Source organism: Falco peregrinus, chromosome 2 (assembly GCF_023634155.1).
Source record: "Falco peregrinus isolate bFalPer1 chromosome 2, bFalPer1.pri, whole genome shotgun sequence".
NCBI lineage: Eukaryota > Metazoa > Chordata > Aves > Falconiformes > Falconidae > Falco > Falco peregrinus.
Window position 1 is genome coordinate 117,896,988 of NC_073722.1, and position 21,137 is coordinate 117,918,124.

General features: G+C 50.6%; 1 protein-coding gene across 1 annotated transcript in view; it reads right to left on the reverse strand.

Moving 5' to 3' along the window:
* The window catches only part of DNAH9 (dynein axonemal heavy chain 9), a 186,023-nt gene that overhangs the window by 159,427 nt on the left and 5,459 nt on the right, over positions 1–21,137 (reverse strand). Inside the window, exons 3-17 of the mRNA XM_055796132.1 lie at positions 20,072–20,230; positions 19,195–19,325; positions 18,064–18,275; positions 17,639–17,872; positions 16,442–16,609; positions 14,234–14,350; positions 13,235–13,385; positions 12,095–12,209; positions 10,177–10,245; positions 8,848–8,974; positions 7,273–7,528; positions 5,816–6,057; positions 3,290–3,425; positions 2,035–2,231; positions 1,515–1,939 (exon numbers count right to left, since the gene is read on the reverse strand). Coding sequence (XP_055652107.1) covers positions 1,515–1,939; positions 2,035–2,231; positions 3,290–3,425; positions 5,816–6,057; positions 7,273–7,528; positions 8,848–8,974; positions 10,177–10,245; positions 12,095–12,209; positions 13,235–13,385; positions 14,234–14,350; positions 16,442–16,609; positions 17,639–17,872; positions 18,064–18,275; positions 19,195–19,325; positions 20,072–20,230 — 2,739 coding nt within the window. The remainder of the gene's footprint in view (positions 1–1,514; positions 1,940–2,034; positions 2,232–3,289; positions 3,426–5,815; positions 6,058–7,272; positions 7,529–8,847; positions 8,975–10,176; positions 10,246–12,094; positions 12,210–13,234; positions 13,386–14,233; positions 14,351–16,441; positions 16,610–17,638; positions 17,873–18,063; positions 18,276–19,194; positions 19,326–20,071; positions 20,231–21,137) is intronic.

Consider the following 21,137-nt stretch of genomic DNA (forward strand, 5'->3'; position numbering starts at 1 on the left):
ACAATGTGCTGAGCCCATCAGAACCACAGTTCACACTCAGAAGGATCCACTGATGTGGCAGATTTCCACAAGGAACAGACAAATAGGTTGGGACTTCTCAGGTTGGAGCAAAGATACGTGAGAGGGAGTATAATGGAGACCTCTGAGCTCAGGAGTGGTCTGGAGAGAGTGAGTTTGCAATGACAGTTTTCATCTCATCTCTTCCAATGCAAGAATTCAAGATCCCCAAATGGACCCGGCAGGTTGCAAAGCTACACCAAACAGATTCTTCTTCACACACTGCCTCATTTCGCAGGTAACTCCCTGCTGCAGGAGGATGCAGACAAAAATTCACAGCAGTTCAGAAAAGCAACCAAACATTTGTGGGAGAAAAAAAGAAATCCATTCAGGTATTTAAATACAAAGGCACAAACCCTGTCTCTCAAAGTCCTTGAGCTATAAACAGTTAGAGACAAGAGGAGTATTTGTTGACAAGAGGAGTTTCTCTGCCTGCTTACCCTGTTCTTAATCTCCCCAGCAACTGGGCACTGTCAGCAGAGGCATAATGAGCTCCTGGGGCTCTGCTCCTTTCCAGCACAGCCATTCTCCTCTTCTTGAAACGCTTACTTTTAAGTGCCCACTTAAATTCTGTGGACGCTGCTGGACCAAAATGCATCCTTAAATACTTCACCTAATAAAGACTAAACTGCTGAGTCAGGGACTCAATAAGAACTCCTAAATGCCCATGCCAAGCTACACAAAAACCACTTCAACACCATAATTCTGTTAGATAATTTATGTGCAAAAAGAACATGAGATGATATCAACCACCACAAGCAGCAGCCTTTCACTGCTACAAATATCTGAAAGCATCCAAGACCTATGACATCCTTCAGTTGCAACTACTCAAATAAATCACCTGATGCATCGTCCTGCACAGACCTGGCGACTGAGCAGCTACGCAGAGCAGGGAACACATGCTAATTCAAAACTTACATCCAAAACTCCTCCTTTTTTATAACCTTGAAACTACCTCCCCACGACTGCTCATAGCAGGCAACCTGAATTACTTTTTTCACAGAGTGCATTCAAAAGAGCAATGCATTTAGAAATACAGCAAGTACCTCATGGCATTAACGCAGCTTTACTGATGGCTTATATCAAATTCAACAAAGTAAGCACAGAGCCCTAGCAGAGATTAGATTAGTTGGATGAGGATGAATGGACAAACAGACGTCCTATCTACCACCATGCAGCAAGTGCCAGGAGCGCTGGCTCGTGGGATGCCAATGGTCCCAAGTCCATATAACTGCTTCCATATCACACACTCAGTCGTTCCAGTTCCCAGCAGAGACCAGGGGGTGGAAGATATAGGGGATGTGACAGAGGTGGCATCAGAAAGTACAGGTCCCCTTCTCCTGCTCCTGTATTAGCCTGGTGGTTATCAGTGTGAAACGATGAAGCCCACCCAAGACAAGCAAAACCCCCTTTGGTCAGCACAGGGCCTGCGGAGAGGAGGCAGGAACAGCTTTTACCTGTGCGTGACGTGGTCCACGAGATGCTGCTTGAACACCAAGCTCCACCGTTTAATCACGTTCAGCAAGGATGCCTTGAAAGGGCGAGCATCGACCTTCATCCAGCTGTGGAAGATCCTGATGGGCTCGATGCGATTCACCTCCTCGTAGATCTTCTCGTAGGAGTCTATCTGCTCTTTGAACTGCTGCAGCGTGGGAGGCGTCTCAGGGACCCCATCCTCTGCATGGGCCTCAATTTCTGCAGCAGTGAGGATGTGCCCGTAGAGGAGAAACTGGCGACAGAACTCCTTTCTGTCATCCCCATAGAGGTAGGAATAGTGGTCAAAGGCACTGCGGTAATCGCAGCATGCTGCCATCACAGCCTGCACACGTCCCATCAGTTCATGGCGCATGTCAGCCAAGTCAGCCATGTCCTCCATGTCAGCCTAGCAGAGAAGAGGAGAGGAGAGCGCAGTGATGCAGGAGCAGCGCGGTACCTCCTCACTGCCACACAGCACCAGGGAGCACCACAGCCACAGACCTGGTAGTGGAGGAAGCCGCTGTGCTCGGCCAGCCTGGGCACCAGCGACGAGATAGAGTAGATGTCATTTATAAGACTTTCCACTATGTCATAGAAGCCATCGTTCGTGCCAGGGTCCAAGGAGGGATGAAAAATCAAATCTGGGATCACCAAATCCAGCTGCACCTCAAACAGGGGAGCGAGCCCTGCCTTGGGATCTGGTAGGGAAGAAAAGAGATGCCAGGATCATTCTCAAGGGGAGAAAAGTGATCTTGAGCCACCACTAACATCCTTCCACAAGATGCACACATGCCCCACAGGGACACCAGGCAGGTGTGATCACAGACACCCCCTCTCTGGGTCCAGGTCTGCACGTGACATGGAGGAGATGTTGGCAACTAGCTGATGTTCTGGTACTCACAGGAGATACTGGAGAGCAGATGAGACACAAGTGATTTAAGGACTGGAAAAAGTGCAAACGAAAACTTTAAAGAGACCAGGCTCTTTAGCTAATCAAAAGGCAGCCTGAGACCTGAACGGTTACAGCACATAGGTACTTGCCCAGGGGAAAAACAACAGGAACCAAGAGGCTCTTTAGTGGAGAAAGGCATGAAAAAATCCCAGCAACTGGAAACTGAAACCAAATGCAAATGTGAAGTTATGTGCATGTTTCTAACAAGCTGTTGAAGAACTGGATGCAATTCTCCATCTGAGAGTGTCTCCACACCCAGAAGGGAAGTGTTCCTGGAGATGTGCTTCAGCTGGACACAAGCTGCTCTCAGCAGACTGAGTGAACCTCCACGGTTGACCTTAGGCAGGAGGTCCGATTTAGTGATTCCTGAATCCACCTCACCTCTTCACAGGACAAATGCTCAGGGCTTGAGGGCTTTTTTCATGCCTTTCATCAGCAGAACTGGCTCTTGACACTCTCCACAAATGAAAGATTGTGTGACCTTGATGCTTTGTGCATGGGAAGGCAGGAGATGGCTGATGCCCAAGCAAAGACTTGGGATGACACCTCAATTTTCTCTATCCATTAATCTACGCAAATGGTGTATCTATCTTTACCCCCAAGTAATGCTTTGCTCCAGCGACTGGGGGATGGAGTCACCCACCCACCCACCTGGAGGCTGCCCCAGCACTTGTAAACTTTGTAAGAGGCAGAGCAGAAAGCCAGGAAGAAAGCAACTCCAGGTATAAGGGAAAGCGCAAACCAGAACCCTCCCTTTGGTGAGACTGAAGCTATCACAACCAGAGGAGAGGAACCACAAGTCACCTGTGTTTTCCAGGAGGTACTTGAGCGAGCACTCAATGGCAGTGAAGAATCCATCCAGGACTATCTCATCCACGTAATCCACATAGGCTTTCCAGATATCAGACCCAGCGTCTGCAAGTAAGAGACTCTGGTTTTCCTGGAAGAAAAAGAAGATGCCTTCAAATACAGCAGGGCTGAGTCTGCCTTACAAGAGCACTGCCCACAGCTAAGGACTGGGGCCAGTGAGCACATGGGTACCAGCCTCATGGAAGGATGGGAAACCAGACAGGCAGGTGTTGCTCCTAATGACATGGCCACGGTTTGCTCCTTCTGTTGAGGCTGCTTTGTCACCTAAAAGAACTCAAAATAATTTCAAGGTAAAAATGGAGTGCAACAGAGGCTTAGCAGCTCTGCAACATGTTCTCCTCCCTCTTCTCTAATGCCACAGGGCTTGAGGCTGCTTTGCACACCTGGGGCAGGGAGCACCCAGGGGTCTCCAAGGCTCAGCCCAACTCATGAAGACCCAGCCCTAGTGGCCTATATAATATTACCTTGAGTCGATGAGGCTGTCGGGGTGGATTGCTTACACCTCTGCCCTACAAATGGTCATCTCAAGACCAGAGAACTTCTAAAATCAAGAATGGTTTTTCAATAAACCATGTAAAACAGATAATGATTGGAATCAGAAGACAAAGGGTTGGCTAACAACTTCTTAGCTCATTGTGTTCCCTTCTTCCAGGTAAGCTCCCAGACAGAAAATTCAGAGTTTTCTGGGTCACGGCAGGGACTCGCCCTTCCTGGGTTTCCTCTCTCCATCCTCACATGGCCATGATGCGTACCTGCTCCCAGCACCTCCCAGGCTCCACTGTGCTCCTGTCCCCTGCCTTGTTACGCCCTCTGAGCGTTCCTTCTCCTAAGCCTGCCAGGGGCTCCCAACACAGGCACAGTCTCAAAAACCAGAAGGTCCAGCTTGCAGTGAGCAGAAATCAACACACACTTGCTGGGTGGTCAACATTGGCAGCATTTCACATGTGGGGGCACAGGAGAGGTGCCGTTCCCACCACCGCCTGGTAGCTTGGCACACACAAGGCAGAGTGGCATTGCCAGTTGGGCTTGAGCCAACCCAAACCTGCTGCTCCCCAAGTCGACACATCATAGCTGGGTGCTTAAACTCTCAGCAGAGCCAGCCGGGGCTCCGGCCCTTTGCAGACTCACCCCAGTTCATGTTCCTGATGTGAGAGACAGGGGAACACCATAGGAATGAACTCTGCAGAACGCCAGTCTGAGAGCACCACCCTCTCTTCATCATTCCCTGTCCTTGTAGCTGATAATGTCCCCTGGTTACTGGTGCCTTCCTGAGCCTTTACTTCAGAGGGCTCACCCTGGTGAAGGACAGGCAACAAAAGCCAGCCTCCCGCTGCCCTGCCTTCGCCCTTGGTGCACGTACCCAAACCCTCGCTGTGCTCCCCTAGGTGGTCTCAGCTCACCCGCCCCCAGAAACCCCTGAGGGAAGCCTGACAGACCAGCTCTTGGCCCTTCTGCTGCTTCTCCTCCAGGTTTGACCAGCAGGACAGAGGCATGGGGACACCCCATTCCAGGCCATGGTGCCTTTCCCTCCCCAGGACCTTCATGCTGCTTTGCAGCTGGTCCTGCTCCCGTGAGCAGCATTGGTGGTGCCACCGCACCAGCCCTCCTGCCATGACCACAAACCCCTGTTCTCCTTGGCCAATCCAGCAAGTGCCCTGATCTTTTGGGTGGTAGCTGGAGGCAGCCGAGCCCGTTCCAGCTGCAGCAGCAGAACAACATGGGTTCAGTGTGCAGAAAAGGGGGTTAGCGGTCCAGGGGTGGCTGCAGGCAGCGAGGTAAGGTGAGCAACAAGACCGCAGTGTCCCACAGAGGGTCAGCCAGTTCTCTCCAGAGTCCAAAGCCAGACGGTGACCCTCAGGTCAGAGCTAAAATCCATCTCCCTCAAGGCCAAGGTGCTGTCCCTGACATGCATAACACCTCACTCCTGGAAGGTGAGGAGCAGAGCTTAGGATTTTCTCCTGGTCTGCAAATAGGACTCCCAGCTCTGGCAAAGATGCTGGAACGCACCAAGGTTTCGGACAGTAGCTTTTCTCCTGTCACCCAGCCCCTCCCTGATCTGTCAGCATCACCTCCTGCTCCCACAGAAGGACAAGTTTGAACATATTTCAGAGGGGGATTTTTCCTCCCAGCAGTATCCCAAAGCCTGATCCACGACTCCCCTCTAGTGGCTCCACAACAGCCACTGTTCTCAGCCTCCATCGCCGGGCTGCAGCTGCTGCTCCTCCTGCCCCGCACTGGGTGCCCAGCAGTGCCCAGCCAAGCAGCCCCGCACCGAACTGGGTGCCCAGCCAAGCAGCCCCGCACTACGCAGCTTCACCAGCTCGCTCATCAAGCTATTGTTAATTAACACCGGGTAAGGTTTTCAAAATGAGTTAAGGGGGTTAATTTTAAGGTGAAACAGCTCTGGACGCTTTCACCAGAGTGCAGACACACACAGAGCCCCAGAGAAAGTCCCCTCACCCTCAGCAGCGAGTGGATCCTCTGCCCCGACTCTCTGACAAGGCTGCAGCGCCTTTCCAGACGGTCCTGACAGTCCTCCAGGCTCAGCAGTGATTCCCTTTTGCAATCTTTCCTCTCGAACATGGGCGACACCCACGATCGCACAATGGTCTGGATCTCCTCAACATTGGTTTTGGCTTTCTGTATCCTCTGCTCGAGGTCACAGACACCATCCATCACCACAGAGATGTGATCCCAGGCACCTGGTAAAAAAAAAAAAATTAGATTGGCTACTTGTTCTCAGAGTTGCTGGGCCGAGCTCTTGTGCACCTTCCTTAAGACCAGCCTCTGACCTTTTCCCCATGGTCGCGTGTATTTCTCACCCATCATTAATGCAGAAGACTTACCACCTCCACCAAGAGAGCCACTTCTAGCTCCCTCCTACCCCAGCAAGCCCTGGTACGGACAGCCACAGCCTCTGCTTCCTGCCAGGGTTACCATCACCACAAGGATGTCCAACGGTTCCGCTACCCAGGTTTGACTTCCCACTGACTGCTACTGAGCATCCCTACCACCATGACTAGAGCGGAGACCCAAAGCCCTAACACACGGCCCGTACCAGCCCCAGGTGTCAGCAATGGCTGCATTTAGAAGCAGAGAACTTAGGGTTCACCTGCAGGAAAATCCCTTCATCTTTATTGTGCCATTGAGAAAGGGTTTTTCAGCATGAGGACTTCTGCTTTGTATGTTCCTAAGGGGGGACACTTCCTCCTGTTCATACCACAAACCTGATGACAGAAATATATATTCCACCTGTGAGCAATCTGCTTCCACAGAGAGGAAACAAATTGCCTTCCTCTGCTCCGCTGTGCCATTAAAACTGATCAAGCAAGAAGACTGGTTAAATCATCCCAAAGTCACGGTGCACAAACCCCACCTCTAGCTGCAGTATTTCATCCTTCTGGGGAAGATAACAAGGTGGTCCTGGCTCTCACTGGGACAAGTCTGTCCCAGTGCCAGATGGCTGGACCAAGGGTTCCCACTCCCTGCACAACTGGGTGAGAAAGCAGCGCCTCGGGGACACAGGCACGCAGCCACGCAACAGGGCACCCAGGCTGGCACAGGGGGGGCAGCACAATCAGCGAGCAGATGCTCCAACCCCAGCCCTGCTGGCTCTCGCAAACCCAAACCTTGCCATCGCCTTGCAGCGCTGCTCACAGGGCAGCCGCTCCTCCCCAGCAGCCCAGGCTGAGCCCGAAGGGAGCAGGATCCCGTCCACAGCCCCAGCAGACCAAGGGAATGTGGAAAGGAGCAGGCAAGTTGGGGGCTGCCCTTCACCTCCCCAGCACTAGCTCTGCCGGAGAGTCCCCTGCCCTGCTGGGAGCTGCGGTGGGGAACCGAATTGTGGTGGGGCACATGCAGGAATCTGATGAGACCCAAACGCGTGTGCTCGTTCCCCCAGCACAGAGCCAGCTCACCCTCCATCTTCCAGTTCAGCGTTTCTTCTGCCTCTTTCAGCTTCAGGTCGATATGGTGCAGCTGTCCCTGGATTAAAGGGTATTCGATCTCCAGGACTGTCCTCAGGACCTTGTTGTACCTGTTTGCCATCAGCTCCAAGTTGGCCACCATCTGCCGGTATGATTCCTTGGAGGAATAGATTTCTGCTGCCGTCGGTGGGATGGCTCCTATCTGGCTGCTAGACAGGTAGCTCACCTCCCTCAGCACCGAAACCAGCTGGAGAAACAAGGCAGAGCACTGAGCACGGAACAACACTCCCCATTTACCTGGCAGACACTCCCCAACCAATTCTGAGCATCTTCGGGGTTTCCTGCTGTTCTGTTCACAAAGCAGCATGCTCTGAAAGGGGCCCGGACCCTCCTAGGCCATACACCATCTGCCTCCCATTGATCTTTGCCTGTGGTTTTCTTCCCGACCAAAGGCAGACAGCTCTGTTAACCATTCAGCCAGCAAACTCCCTGCAGTCTACAAAAACCACGAGGATCCCTGGTCCTCCCAAGCCAACCTCATCAATATGGTCTTTCAGCAATACCGTGCCTGCAAGCAGGGCTTAGCAGTTATGTAAGTGAAAGTCAAGATAGCTCCAGTTCTGTTGGTTTGCTGGGCTGACTGGCACTAAATAAATAAATAAATAAATGAAAAAGAAACATCACCACAAACCTCCTGTGGCCTGGCCAGCTTTCACCAAAGACCTCTGCTGGAGGGTTCTCCCAGCCCAAACAAAAGCAGTCAGTGCGTGCTTGAGTTGCATTTAGACCAGATTGAGGGGGATTATTAAATTATAAACTCAGGTATAAAGGTGTCCCTGTAACAAAGGGAGCAGCAAGGTCTTCCAGTACAATATATGACTTCTAAGACTAAAAATCTTTGGTCAGTTTAGTGGTTAGTGAGAGGTAAAACATTCCTGGAACCGCACATGTTGGCAGGGTGACAGAAATTCAGCACACCATACAGGCAGGGGCGAGCTTGAGGTGCAGCTCCCTAGAAATCACCTTTCCCTTAGGCTGGCAGATTGTATCAACCCTTCCTGTGAAGACACAGGGAAGAAATCTCTCTCTGATCCCATCCCACTCATGCCCTCTAGTCCCTGCCTCTCTTTTCAGCAGGAAAACTGGAAAGCTGCAGGAATGAACAGAAACAGGTGAAGCCACAAGCACAGGGACTGTATCTGTCACTGCCCTGGGTGACAGGCAGGGGTTCCTGACACCTCTGTAGATGATGCTCCAACACTTCCCACAGCAGCATCAAATCCAGTCTGGAGATGCTGACTCAGCTGCTCACCCTGGCTACTCAGGGTCTTTCTGCCACTGGCCTTAACTAGAATTTTCTCTGCTTAAACCATAGTCCTGATATTTTACGAAGAGATAGAGCACACAAAGAGGATGGTAAGTTCATGTTAACCAACACAGAAGAGGTTCCACAGACCTCAGCAGAACAGATCCAGCACCAACCCCACCAGCCCTCCCACACACAGTGGGACTGGAGAAATGCCCACAGGCAGGCAGGCAGGCAAGCTAACGGGTGGCAGTTTTTACCTGGGGATCAAAATTGACTGTGATCAGTTTGGTTTCTGGATCCCGACAGATAAGTGGTTGAATAAGGTTGTACTGTGATTTTTCTGAAACTGTCTGGGACCAGTCTGCATAAAGCTTTTCCTGGTACCTGCCAGAAAAAAAGAAGAAAAAAAAAAAGAAAAAAATGAAAAAAAAAAAACACCTACCATGTAGCTACCAAACCAGCAGACCAAGGAATATAACTAAATGAAAGCCAAGCCCATTTCTGAGAACTGAAGAACATGAAGGAATATTAAAAACCCATCCACACCATCTACATGAACAACATAGCTTCAAAGACAAGCACCTGAAAATGAGCAACAGCATCGTCAGGAGGGCAAAGATATCTCAAGTACCATCTTTAGCAGAGGACGCAAACTTTCAAAAGGATTTAGCCTACAGTAATAGATAAGCAGCTACTGGGCATTTCCAAAGTGTCCAGCAGGACAGGTGACTAAACCCGTACAAATGCTGGGATGGATGCAGTTGCCTGCACTTCTCAGAGCCATTGCAGAGGGACCGTCACCTTCAGGGAAATTCAGCTCTTCAAGAACTCAGTGACACCACTGAGGATGGAAATACAGAGGGCTGAAGAGGGGTCCTGGTATCTCACGTGTCATGGACAGTCCAACCACCCAAGCAACACACTCTTCTGAAAATCACCTTGTCACCTGAGCACTTTGGGAAATGTCACCCAGAAAACACGACCTCTGTTGAAGTCACCCAGGACCCTCTTGTCTGTCTACTCCCTTCTGAAAGGCTGCACCGTAATTATTCAGCTTTTCTGTTGGCGACCAGATACGGAGCTCCCTCCAGCTGCCCTGCAGCCAGCAGACCCTGCAGAGACATCTTCCTGGCAGGGTGGCTCTTCCCAAGGGAAAGCCCAGAGCAACCAGCTTGGATTTAAAATCAAACATTAAGATACTAAGTCAGGGACAAAGAATCCCACTCCAAACTGGAATATGCACATCACAGCCACTGTAAACACACTCTGTGAGTGGGCACAAGTGGATTGAGACTTCTGGCCAGCCCAGGTTTCCTACCACATCAGCTTTGACACCCAACAGAAGCTTGTTGCAATGCTTCTGCCAGGCTGCACAGCCCCCGTTCCTCCCATGCAAACTTCTCATTTCGAGACATCCCAGAAAGCCTGTGGTATACACAGCACTCCTCCTCCTTCTCTCTTGTCAGAAAATTTCCTCTGGCTCAGAAAGCGACATTCCCAGGCCCTGGGCTGGCAAATGTGCTGGAAGGTGGCTTAGAGGTGAAAGTTTTCCATACCGTTACAGCCTTGCCTGAGCCACCTCTTACCTGTCGAGCAGCCGGATCATTTCTTCATACTTCTCCATCACCCTCCGTCCTTCAGCAGAGTCCAGGCAGCTGGTAGCACAACAGACAAACTCAGCATTACGCTCAGCTCTGTGAGACTGTCATCTGTACTTACCCCCTTCCCAAGACTACCCACCAGTTTGCAGGCAGACTCTGACTGGCGACCTCTGACTTCATCCCCACCACCCCACCAAAAATCCTTTCGCTGTGCAGAGGCTCCCCCAGCCCCGCTGCGCTCCCGCAGGTGCCTGCAAGAGGGGAACATCCTCCTGGCAGGGAGAAGGGCTCAGGGCTGCTGGAGGGACACTGGTCTCCTACACACCTAAAGCTCCCAGTTTCACGCCCCACACTTGTACCCAGCGTGGCAACCGCCGCTTACCAGCCAGCACTTCCTACGATCAAAGGAACCGGCCTGTGGCCACCAGGAGATGCAGCTCTTCCCAGTGCCAGATTTGTGCCCCTCAAGCCGTAGGGGCAGGGAAGAGCAAAGGCAGGCTGGAGCGTGGGGAGCCCAGGCTGTACAGCTGCCTCTGAACCCAGGGAGGCAGCTGGCCAGAATAATTCCTATAAGGCCACCTTCTCCCCACTGTTTCACCTACAATATCAAAGCTTTCCTGAAAGTGGTTGTTGATTTCGGAGGATATTTTGGCAAAATCTGAATTAACTTAAACAAAACTTAGCAAAGGGACTGGCTGAGCAGTCACCACTGGGCAAGTGCCGATCAAACCTTCTGGAAGAAAACAAGTCCTCTAAACAAACCCCAGCAAAACCATCTTTGTTTTTCCCTTTTAAATCCTTTTCCCCTTTCAAGTTGTACATAGGAAACAACATTACATCACCCCTGCTGCAGGGCATAGGCTATTAACTGCTCCAAACAGAGGAAAGAAAAATCAATGCAAAATGCAGATCTAGGTCCTTCTTCATAGTTCACAAAATTTGCCATTCAGATTCAAACCAGACATGATAAATTGGGCTCTGTGCTGGGAATGGTCCAAAAGCTTGTTTCATTGCACTGAAGTCATCACTGCTGCAGAATAACTGTGCTCTTAAAGACATTTAATGGCAATACACAGTGAGGGTAGGCTACGAATATTGCAGTGATGGAGATGGCTTATTTTGGTCAAGAACATTAAAAAAGTAGATCCATTTACTCAGAACTCTGTTCTAGCACAAGTAAAGCTATTCCTGTGAGCTACAAGGTGCAGTTCCTGCAGCACCTTCAGTTGCCCTAAGACAAACACTACTCTGCTTACAGGGCTCTTAAGTGCTGTCTCATACAGTGCCATGAGATGGGGTAGATGCGAGCGTGGAGCCACACTTCTCCAAGACCACCCACAGTAACAAGCATTCGGGTGATAAGCATTCCAGCACTAGTTTCTTTCCTTGATCTTGGGAGATTGCTCCTTTGTTTGATGCTGAGAAGACTGCCTTATGTCAGTGTCCAGCACAGTTCTCATCTGTTCACCAACCTGGAAACTCCATCGATCCACCTTAGATGAGTGCAGTCCAGCACTGCCCTGCCATTCACAGCTTGGTGGTGCCACAACCAGGGCTGCTCCCAGGGAGCCCTGGAGAACACGCTGAGTGGGATTGCAGTGGAAAAGGTCCCGATACCTCTTTCAGTTGCAGCCCAGAACTATGTCTGAAAGCTGAACAGCCCATGTACTATCCCACTGTGCCTCTTAACCACTTCAAAACCAATCCAGTTAATGAGTTTCTTCAAAAAAAATGATCGCAGGGAAGCTGATTAGCACCAGTGCAATCACTTCACACCTCTTTGGCTAAGAATTATTTCAGCTATAACCATTAGATAATGTTCAACACAGAAAGAAAAATCAGATTGATTAGAGAAAAGATATCAAGATGGTCATAAAGCAACTTAGCTGGAACAGACACGCACAGATGTGGGATGCGCCTGAAGTGATCAAATGGCACCTGGATTCGTGCTCGCAGCTCCCGAGCCCAGCCCAGCGCCCCAGCTACTGGTGGCATGTTCTTGTGCACAGGGGGGCATCCTGGAGAGGGCACATTGAAACAGCATTTGACTGAACACTGCACTGTAACCCCAGAGATACACCCACAGCAACTCATCTGCACAAAACTGCTCCGACTTCCCAGCTTCCTTCCTTAAATCCAACACCTACTACACTGAGGTAAGTCTGTGAACAGGGCAAGTCTCTTAGTGCCTCTGGAGCTTGAGTAAGGACCTGAGGTCAAAGGAGAAGCTCAGCATGTTAGTGCTGATACAGAACTATCCTTTGCCTGGGATGCATTCCCTGCTCCCCACAAACACTGATGTAGGGATTTCTGCCCATCTTATCTAACACCCACAGAACAACACCCCCTAAATTCACAGTAGATGATGGACTCATCCTCCATGAACCTCTCCATCCCCTTTGTTAACCTGCACCTGTTCCAGCAGCACTGTCTCTTCAGAACAAGGCAGGTCCAGGACTGTACTGGTTCCAGTACGGTCTTTCCGAGGCAAATAAATGGGTTGCAGTTCAAAAACACACACTCTAATCCTCATGATCTGATAGGAGCCTAACCATTGCCTCCCGTGCCAATGCTTGTGGGGGGCAATAAACCTGGAAAAGGCTGATTAAACTCTTGGTTTAAAAGTCCCACTTGCATACTTTGCATTCACAGCATAACAAGGGACACACAGTAAATTCATATCGGGGAGCACATGAGCGGGTTTGCAGATCCCATGGGGCGTTAGAGGCAGCGCACGAGGGTGGAGGGAAACCCCTTGTCACAGCCCTGCTGAGGGAAAAACTCAGCATGTGTCTTCACTCCCAGTCACATATCACATATACACGTTTAAAGGATATTTTTCCAAAAAAAAAGATTATTTGCTTTAATACTAAGGACAGAGCTTTCCCAGGCAGTTCCATTTCCACCAAGAGCTAGAGAGGCTGAAAATGTTTCTGATTTGGGAAGCTTTGATTTCCTTAGAAAAAGCAAATTGTTGTCCCCTCAAAGTTAACCTAAATCCAACTTCCTGCAAAGTCAATTTTACTCAGCACATGCCACCCACCGAGCTCCAGCTCCGCCTGGCTGTGCCTGCAGTAGATCAGCCTAGCGCGGTCCAGGGCACTGTTGAACATGCTGATGAGGACACAGTATTTGTCAGCAGCATCCACAGCAATCACTGGTCGCTCCAAAAGGCTCCCAAACATGTCCAGCAACTGTGGAGGCAAAGAAGCAGGGAAAGAAAGTGGAAAAAAATTCACAACCCCGACTCTGCAGAGAAACCCACTGAGATCTTCCTCACTAGCCCAGATGTCTACATCAACGGGAACTTTGGAAATGTGAAATCTTTCTTATTTACCCCGCTTTTCCCCGTAGTCCCTCCCTTTGTTACACAGATGCTCAGACTTTCTCTGTGGGTGAACCATATTCCAACTATCATTCTTCAAATGCTTCAGAATTTGCTCTTTTTAAAAAAAACCTTAGAAAGATAAATACTATCATTTTCTACAATCTTTTCCACAAACACTTATGTTCAGATTTTTCAGAGAATCCCATTTACCTTTTCTGCAAGACAGATTAAGTTGTAAACAATACAGCCTTGTTTCCAGAGAACCTCTGTTTCCAAAATTGAAACACATCCACATATTAACAATAATCACCTAGGTTTTTAATATGGGTTCTCTCCTAGAAAAAGCATAATTTCCTCCGACTCACAGACAGAGACAGAAGGAAAAATTCCTGGCACCCAACAGCTTGATTTGAAAAATTTAACTGTTCTTTCTAAAACTGAACAAAGGTTCATTCTGTTTGTGCCTTAATGAGAAAGGCAGAAATACTCCCAAAGCTTTCAGCAAAACGCTGCTGCCAGCTCCAGGGCTCGGCAGTTTGGGAGGGACCCACAGGCTCTGCATCGCCAGCCAGGACCAGCCCCAAAGCTACACGTGGCCTTGTGGCATCAGCCCTGTGTGCCTGTGGCTACAGCACTGCCCGGCCTCTGCGCAACCACCGGGGCAAGCCACAGGCGCCCCAATTTCCCTTCTGCGAAGGGATGCGACGCACAAACCTTGAAAGCATGCTCCATGTCCGAGGCATCGTCAAAAGCCTGGATGAAAACAGTGCCCAGCCGCCGGTCGATGTCTTCTACTTTCTGCTGGAAACCAAAGGCGTCTTGCTCAAACTCCTGCAGGAAGGCAAAGCAGTGAGGTGTGAACCTGAGGTGGCAACAAACAGGTACCTGCGACCTCCTGACCCAAAGATCTTTCCTCTTTTGTTCACCATGAATTAAACCACCCCTCTGGCCAGTCTCCAGCCACTGCAGCATGGCAAAGCCCCACAGAGCCTGAAGATGTTGCTGCACTGTCCCATGGCTGAGATCACAGCCCTCCAGGATGGATCCTTTGGATCCGAGGGCTGTCCACAGTCCAGTGAACACTAACTTCAGCCTGGAGGCAAGACAGGCTGATTCTCTTCCTCCCACGACTTGGCCTGAAGACTACACCATCATCCAAAAAAACCCACAGATGCACCTGCTGAGCTCCAAATCCAACCTGCTTTCAAGCCAAATCAAGCCTGTGGGAGTATTTAACCCAAGCGGCCGCAGCCTCACTCTAGCTGAGCCTGCTCTGAGCAGGGGAGATGTGCTGGGTGACCTCCAGAGGTCCTTTCCAACCTCAGCAGCGCTGTGTTTGTGTCACTTCCATTGTCTTCTAGCACCGCTTTTCTTGCTCCAGTTGTAATAAATCCTTTGAAGGTCAAGCGTAAAATCTACGTTTGTTTTCCTACAGGTAAAAGAGCCCAAATCAAAGACTGAAGCTGACAAACGGGAGACTTCAGTCCTTCTGTCCTCGCTTGGACAAAGCCACTGAAAATTAGGCCACGTGTCTCTTTTCTGACAGAACAAGGCATAAGGCAACAGCTTTTGCTGTCACCACTGCTGAGCTCCAGCAGAAACAGATGCCATATTTCAGCTTAAAAAGAGGCTGTAGATAGTAACAGAGGGTGCAAAACCAAAGCATTGCAAGAACAAGCATGACTCAGAGTCACACCAAAGGCCACGGGGTCACTGAAGCCCAGCCAGCTCCTGCAGAGCCACCGCTCTTTCCGTGCCCTCCCTCCTGAAGGAGGGGTGACACAGAGCAAGCAGCTTTCCAGCAAGATCCTCCCAGGCAGCACTGGGGACACGTTATCCTCCACAGAGGCGTACTGGGAACCGCAGGAAGCAAAGCACAAGCCACCCATCACCACACCAGGCAGGTCCCAGCACCCGAAAGCACCGTGTCCCACTGCCAGCCCAGCCATCCTTCACCCCAGCACAGCCCCTTCCGAAGGGAGCAAGGCAGGAGCCCACCGGAGGGAGGACTCTGCTGCAGGGTTACCTTCCACTTGGATGTCTGCCATGGATGGTTACCCCACAAGCAGCACGAGACTCGAGCTCCTCACCACAGAGCTTCCCTATGGCCACTCCAGTTTTAGCGCTCCATGCCCTAGGTGTGTGGACAGGCTTCACCACGTCCCGCTCAGCAGACACAGCAAACCAACCCCAGGGCAAACGGGACAAGCCGCAGAAGAAATCAAAGACCCTCCAAAATCAGACGCACTGATGGGACACAGACCCCTTCAGAAATGCCACTCCTGCCCCTCCTCCGTAGCTCGCCCAGGCTGCGCTGCTCAGTGCCAAAGCCAAGAACAGGAGTTTCTGAAGACTGTAAGGAGGCAACACGTTTGTTTTGCCCTGCTCGTACAACACACGGTGCAGTGAGCATCTGTGAGCCCAATGGCCATTGAGCCATGACCCAGAGGGTTGGAGATATTCTTTGAATAAAAGCCTCTGAGAGCACCAGATGCCACACATTCATCTAGCCAAGAGCAAACATCCCCAGAGATCACCTGATCCGGCCCTCATCATGCAAGCTAGACACCAGCAGGGAAGCAGAGACGTGGACGTTGGATGATACACACCAGCAAGCACCACATACAGGGAAAGCCCATGTAAAAGCATGGAAATCCAGGTTTCGCAGCTGCACTGGTCTAAGGTCCTGAACTAGCAAGCTATGCTAGAGATAGACCTGCAAGAACTCCCAAATCGCTGCAGGAAAGGCCAGCAGCTCCCTGTTCCCTACAGTGACAGATCAGATCACAGCAAAAGGAGGAGCGAGCTGCGAAGAAGCTACCAGGACTGCACACGAGCCAGGACTCACTCCATCGCAGAGGAAGCTGCTGCTTTGGAAACACGCCCATGTTGCTGGTGTTCCTGCAAGCTGGTCCCACCTACCATGTTGGTCAGGTCCAGACAGTCATAGGTTTGCTCTGCAAACACCTTGTACGCCTCCTGGAATTCCTCATACATGTCCAGCACCTGCTGGCCCAGGGCCTTCCCTTTAATCCCGCTGAACTCAATCTTTTCCAGCTTCATCAGTTCCAAGGCAGTTGCCAGGAGATCCTTCAAAGTCAACGGAGGCACACAGAGGTTATGACATTGACAAAAGAAGATAACAGTTGTCACCAGGCAGAGCCACGTTTGCAGCCATGCCAAAGGGCCTTCCCAAGCACACCACTGGTGCTCAAGCTGAGTGGAACAAATGGGAAGGGGGGAGCCAGATCCTACCTGTCCTGGGCATCAACGGCTGCTCATAACACAGCCCTCCCTAGGGGGACTTGCTGCTGCCCCTGGAAATGCTATGCCAACTGTAAAATTGCTTTTAAGGGCATTTAGAGGACAGATCCAAACCAACATATGGGACCCTAACAGGTCAGCCAGCATAGCTAAGGATCCCAGTTTTAGAGGTATTAACCAAGAAGAGACCTCTGATGTTTACTGGTACCTGGACTGACCAAAGCTCCTGCTCAGTCAAGCCTCCATGTGTCCAAGCAGGCATTACTGACCCTGACCAGCTGGCTTTCTCTGATAAGATGGGGATGGGGTCCTTCCCTTCCCACCCTCTGCAGCCTGGCAGGGCCTGACCTTGCGGTGCCACCTTTCAGGAAAACGCCCCATGCACCCCACTACAGCAGCAGCACTGGGCAGCCCTGCCACCAGCCCACCCATCTCTTCTGGTGGGGCTAAGCAAGAGCAGGTTGAATGTCCATGTCTCAGGGGACCAGGAGAAACATGTTGATTTCAAGCACAGGAATGTACTGGTGGCCATCCTGCTCACCCTGAGCTCAGGGGACAAGCCAAAAAGCAGAGTTAAGTCGGTACGGACCTTCCAAAGAGGTGGCACTTAGCCAGTGCCAGACCCACCTACCAACCTGAGCAGAAGGACACATCTGTGTATCTCAGACATGCACCAAGCAGGACATGGTAGAACAAGGTCCTAGCCTTGCTGTAACAGAAGACCTAACAGTAAAGTGAGCAGCTCCATCCCCTGCCATTGGGTGAAGCTACATGAAGGGAAGATGCCAGCAAGCAAAAGCATGGCCACAGAGCTCTCCTGAAGGCTTGCAATATTTTTCAAGACTAGAGCCTCACCTCCACTATCTCCAGTCTCTTCAGAAAGCTGTCCAGCCTCGCAAACACCATCGTGGCGTGGAAGCCCCACTCCCTTACTTCTTGGCCTGGTTCATAGTACGTGTGTAGTTTTTCCCTTCTCTCCTCAAAAGCCTCTTTGAAAGAATTCAGGATGCCAAGCACCATTTGCACCTTGCCCAGGCTCTCTTCCATCTCTCCTTTCAGAAGGTCTTCTGGAGACAAGTACACCAGGGCCTGGGAGAGAAAGTCATACCTGAGAGGTCACTTCTGCTGTCACAGAAAACAGTGACTTCTTACACTGAATGCGTTTGAACCTATCTCTCAAGTTACGAACCACTTAGCCAGGGAAGAAGAGGGGTAAGGAAGAAAGAAGGGAGTTCCGTAAAAAACTCCCCTTGGCAAATGCAGGCATCATGGCCACGCACCTGCTGAACGAGAAGGTTGCAGATTTCCTGGAGTAGCACTACTATCCGCGCAGGCATGTTGTAGTGCTTGGAGGTGACCCAGATCAAACACACCACGTGGAGCAGCGGGACCAGGAAAGGCTTCACCTCGCTGAACTCAACCCTCTCTATGTCCTCCAAGTGGCACTTGAGGGGCATCAGGTGCAGGTGGATGTCCTGAGCCTCGGTCAGAGCTGCGTTAAGAGATGGGAAAAGCGGTAAGGTCCGCCAGGCTGTGGTGCATTAGGTTACGAGCTGGCAGCTGGCCTCACCTCACCAGATGGAAAGGTACCTGGGGAAACAAACCACCCTGACAAGCACCAAGCACACTCACCCACGTGTGTGCAGAGGATTGCTCACCCTTGAACACTGCTCACCTGGCAGCAATCAGAAAAGGAAGTAAACTGACATGATGGCAAGGGACAGGGAGCTGGGACAGAGCTTTGTGCATCCACAACTGCAACGGAAAATCGTCCTGCTATAACATGGGATGCAGAGCTCTGCCTCGTTTTGTGCACTGCAGGAATCCTGCCTTCCTCTCGGGTGACACAGGTGACAACACCTGCCTGCTTTCATCAGGAGCCTTGAAATCCTCCTACTCAAAGGTCCCCATCCTAAAGTGCAAACTGCTGTTCCCTTAGCAAGGGTCAGGTTCAGGCTGCAGTGCCCAAAGCCTGGGAAATAGCAGTCCAACAAAGTAGCCTCAGTTAGCTACAAGATCTGTTCTGTTATCCTGAACTCCCATTCCTGCAGCCTGATACCAGAGGAGCTGGTGAGAAAGTTAAGGCGAGTCCTGCTGGATTAATGCAAACACTTTATTACAGCAAATTCCCAGATCCACTCAACCTGACCTTTGGGAAGGGTCTGGCTCAACAGATCAGTGATCAAGCTTGTCCCAACCTGGAAATGGAAGTATCAGATTGAGCACAAGCAGCCCAGTTTCGCTCCATGAACCAGAGAGGGAGCCAGGAACAAGGCTACAGTCCCCACAGTCACAGGGAACTCCAAGCGATCAGTGCCATTTACAGCCACACTAGGTTTGAAACCAGTAACACCAGACTATGAACAAAGGCCAGAAGTCAGGATTCTAGTGAAGCTGCCCCAGCATCTCACCTGCCTCAACATCCATGAGCATAGCTTTGAAGGCTGGAACGTAGCTGCTCTCGACTCTCTCCAGCACTTCCATCATGGTCCTGACCTTCCTCGTTCTCAGCTGATTGTAAATGCATTCCAGGTCATCACACCTACAGCAACCGAGACACATTACAAGCCCATGCTGGGGCAGTATCAGTTGTCCCCTCACACCATCCGTTTCCTCTGGGAGTGATGCAAGATCTCCTCCAGCTACACAGACCGTCAACAGCAAAAGCAAATGGGTGGAAGGTCCCACAGGAGGCATGGACAAACCCTACAGGACAGACAGATGGTGATGGGGTTTGGCACAGCAGCAGCTCCACTCCTGGTGGGATGCTGCTGAAAGAAGCCATCGGGTGTTTCTGCAGGCATTAGTGACAGCTCTCCAGCCCACAAGGCTTTGCCCTGGGTCAGCCCAAACCAACATGGCACAAAGGTTTTCAAAGGGTCAGACGAAATTCCATTCCCTGGCTCTTGAGCACCTGAAACCCCTCTGGCATCGACAGATGAGCAGCAGCCAGCCGAGGCGCACAGTCTCCAGGAGGCCCTACAGCTGGCCATTAGCTCTTACTCCTGTGGCTGGTTCCTTGTTAACAGTGACTGAAAGAGCGCTTCCAAAAGGATTATTCCCTCTTTGGGCGTAGTCCCTGTGCTGGGGCTGCCCAGTGACTCCCAGGCACTTTGCAGACCACGATTATTTTATGTGCAGGAGCAATTTTCCTTAGAAAAGTCTGTACACGAACCTGCAGCAGTCTGCTCTTCTCAGCTCCTGGGAGTAGCAGCTCCGTCTGCCACCAGCACTCTCCCCCCACCCAAAACCAGCACCAGTGACCACCAAGCCCCGGCCAGGCTGTACCTGTTCTTCCAGAACTCCAGTTCCACCTTTGGGTTAGGGTTGCTGCCCTGCAGGAGAGGCTCTGAAGACTCTTTCATCAGTGCTCCCTGGATCTGGTAGCTCCAGTCTATGATGGCCGACTCAGTGGCATATACAAGAGATTTATCTATCAGCTCCAGGCTGCAGAAAACAGACCACACTGTTAACTTTGCTTTCCGCTTGTTGATGTGCATTGCTCAGTTGGATCTACTTCAAATGACCCTGTGGACAGTTGGATTTTGCAGGTTACAGTCTAGTTCACATTTCAAAACCACAAAATAATCAAAATCCTTAAGATTTTGCCATTGGTTTACTACTAGAATTACACTCTGGAGGAAATGGATGAAGCTCTGCAGCAGTGCAGGCAACAACAGATAGTTCATAAAACAAACAGTGTCAATGAAGAGCCAGTTGCCACCTCTCTGCACAGCCCATCACTGTCACATCAGATCCATTCAGGTTCGGTGTCTCACCTGGACAGCCACACCTCCAGCAAGATCATCTCTCTCCATACTGCTCCTCTTGAATATACTCCATCTCCCCACAGTCCATAACTTGCTTAGTTCAGAGACAAACTACACAAAGTGGGCTGGCATGTTGAGGACAAGCCACCCCACTGCCTTGGAAGCAGTAACTCCTTACAGAAGGCCAACCACACCATGTCCTGTCTGAGGAGTGATGAATTCCAGCACACTCACTAACACACCCCCCGAGGTCCCATTGTTACAGATTTGCTAATAAGTTAGAATTAATTGACTTTATTTGATTTTATAAGATCATTTTTAATAGACATATAGAGGGATAAGAAATGTATTTTAATGAAACTTGTAGTTGCACAGTAAAAGCTGCTACGAAATCCTTTGTACAGTCCTGTACCAAGGCCAGAAGAGTGGGCTAGAATCATTGTTTAAAACCTAGGTAACAAATTTGGGGGTTTACAGATTTCTTTGTGTTTGACTAGTCTTCTGTACCTAGAAAGCGTATATTCTGACATTTCAATAGAATTAATGGGAACTGGGGGGAGAGTCGACTGGAACAACTTGTAGTT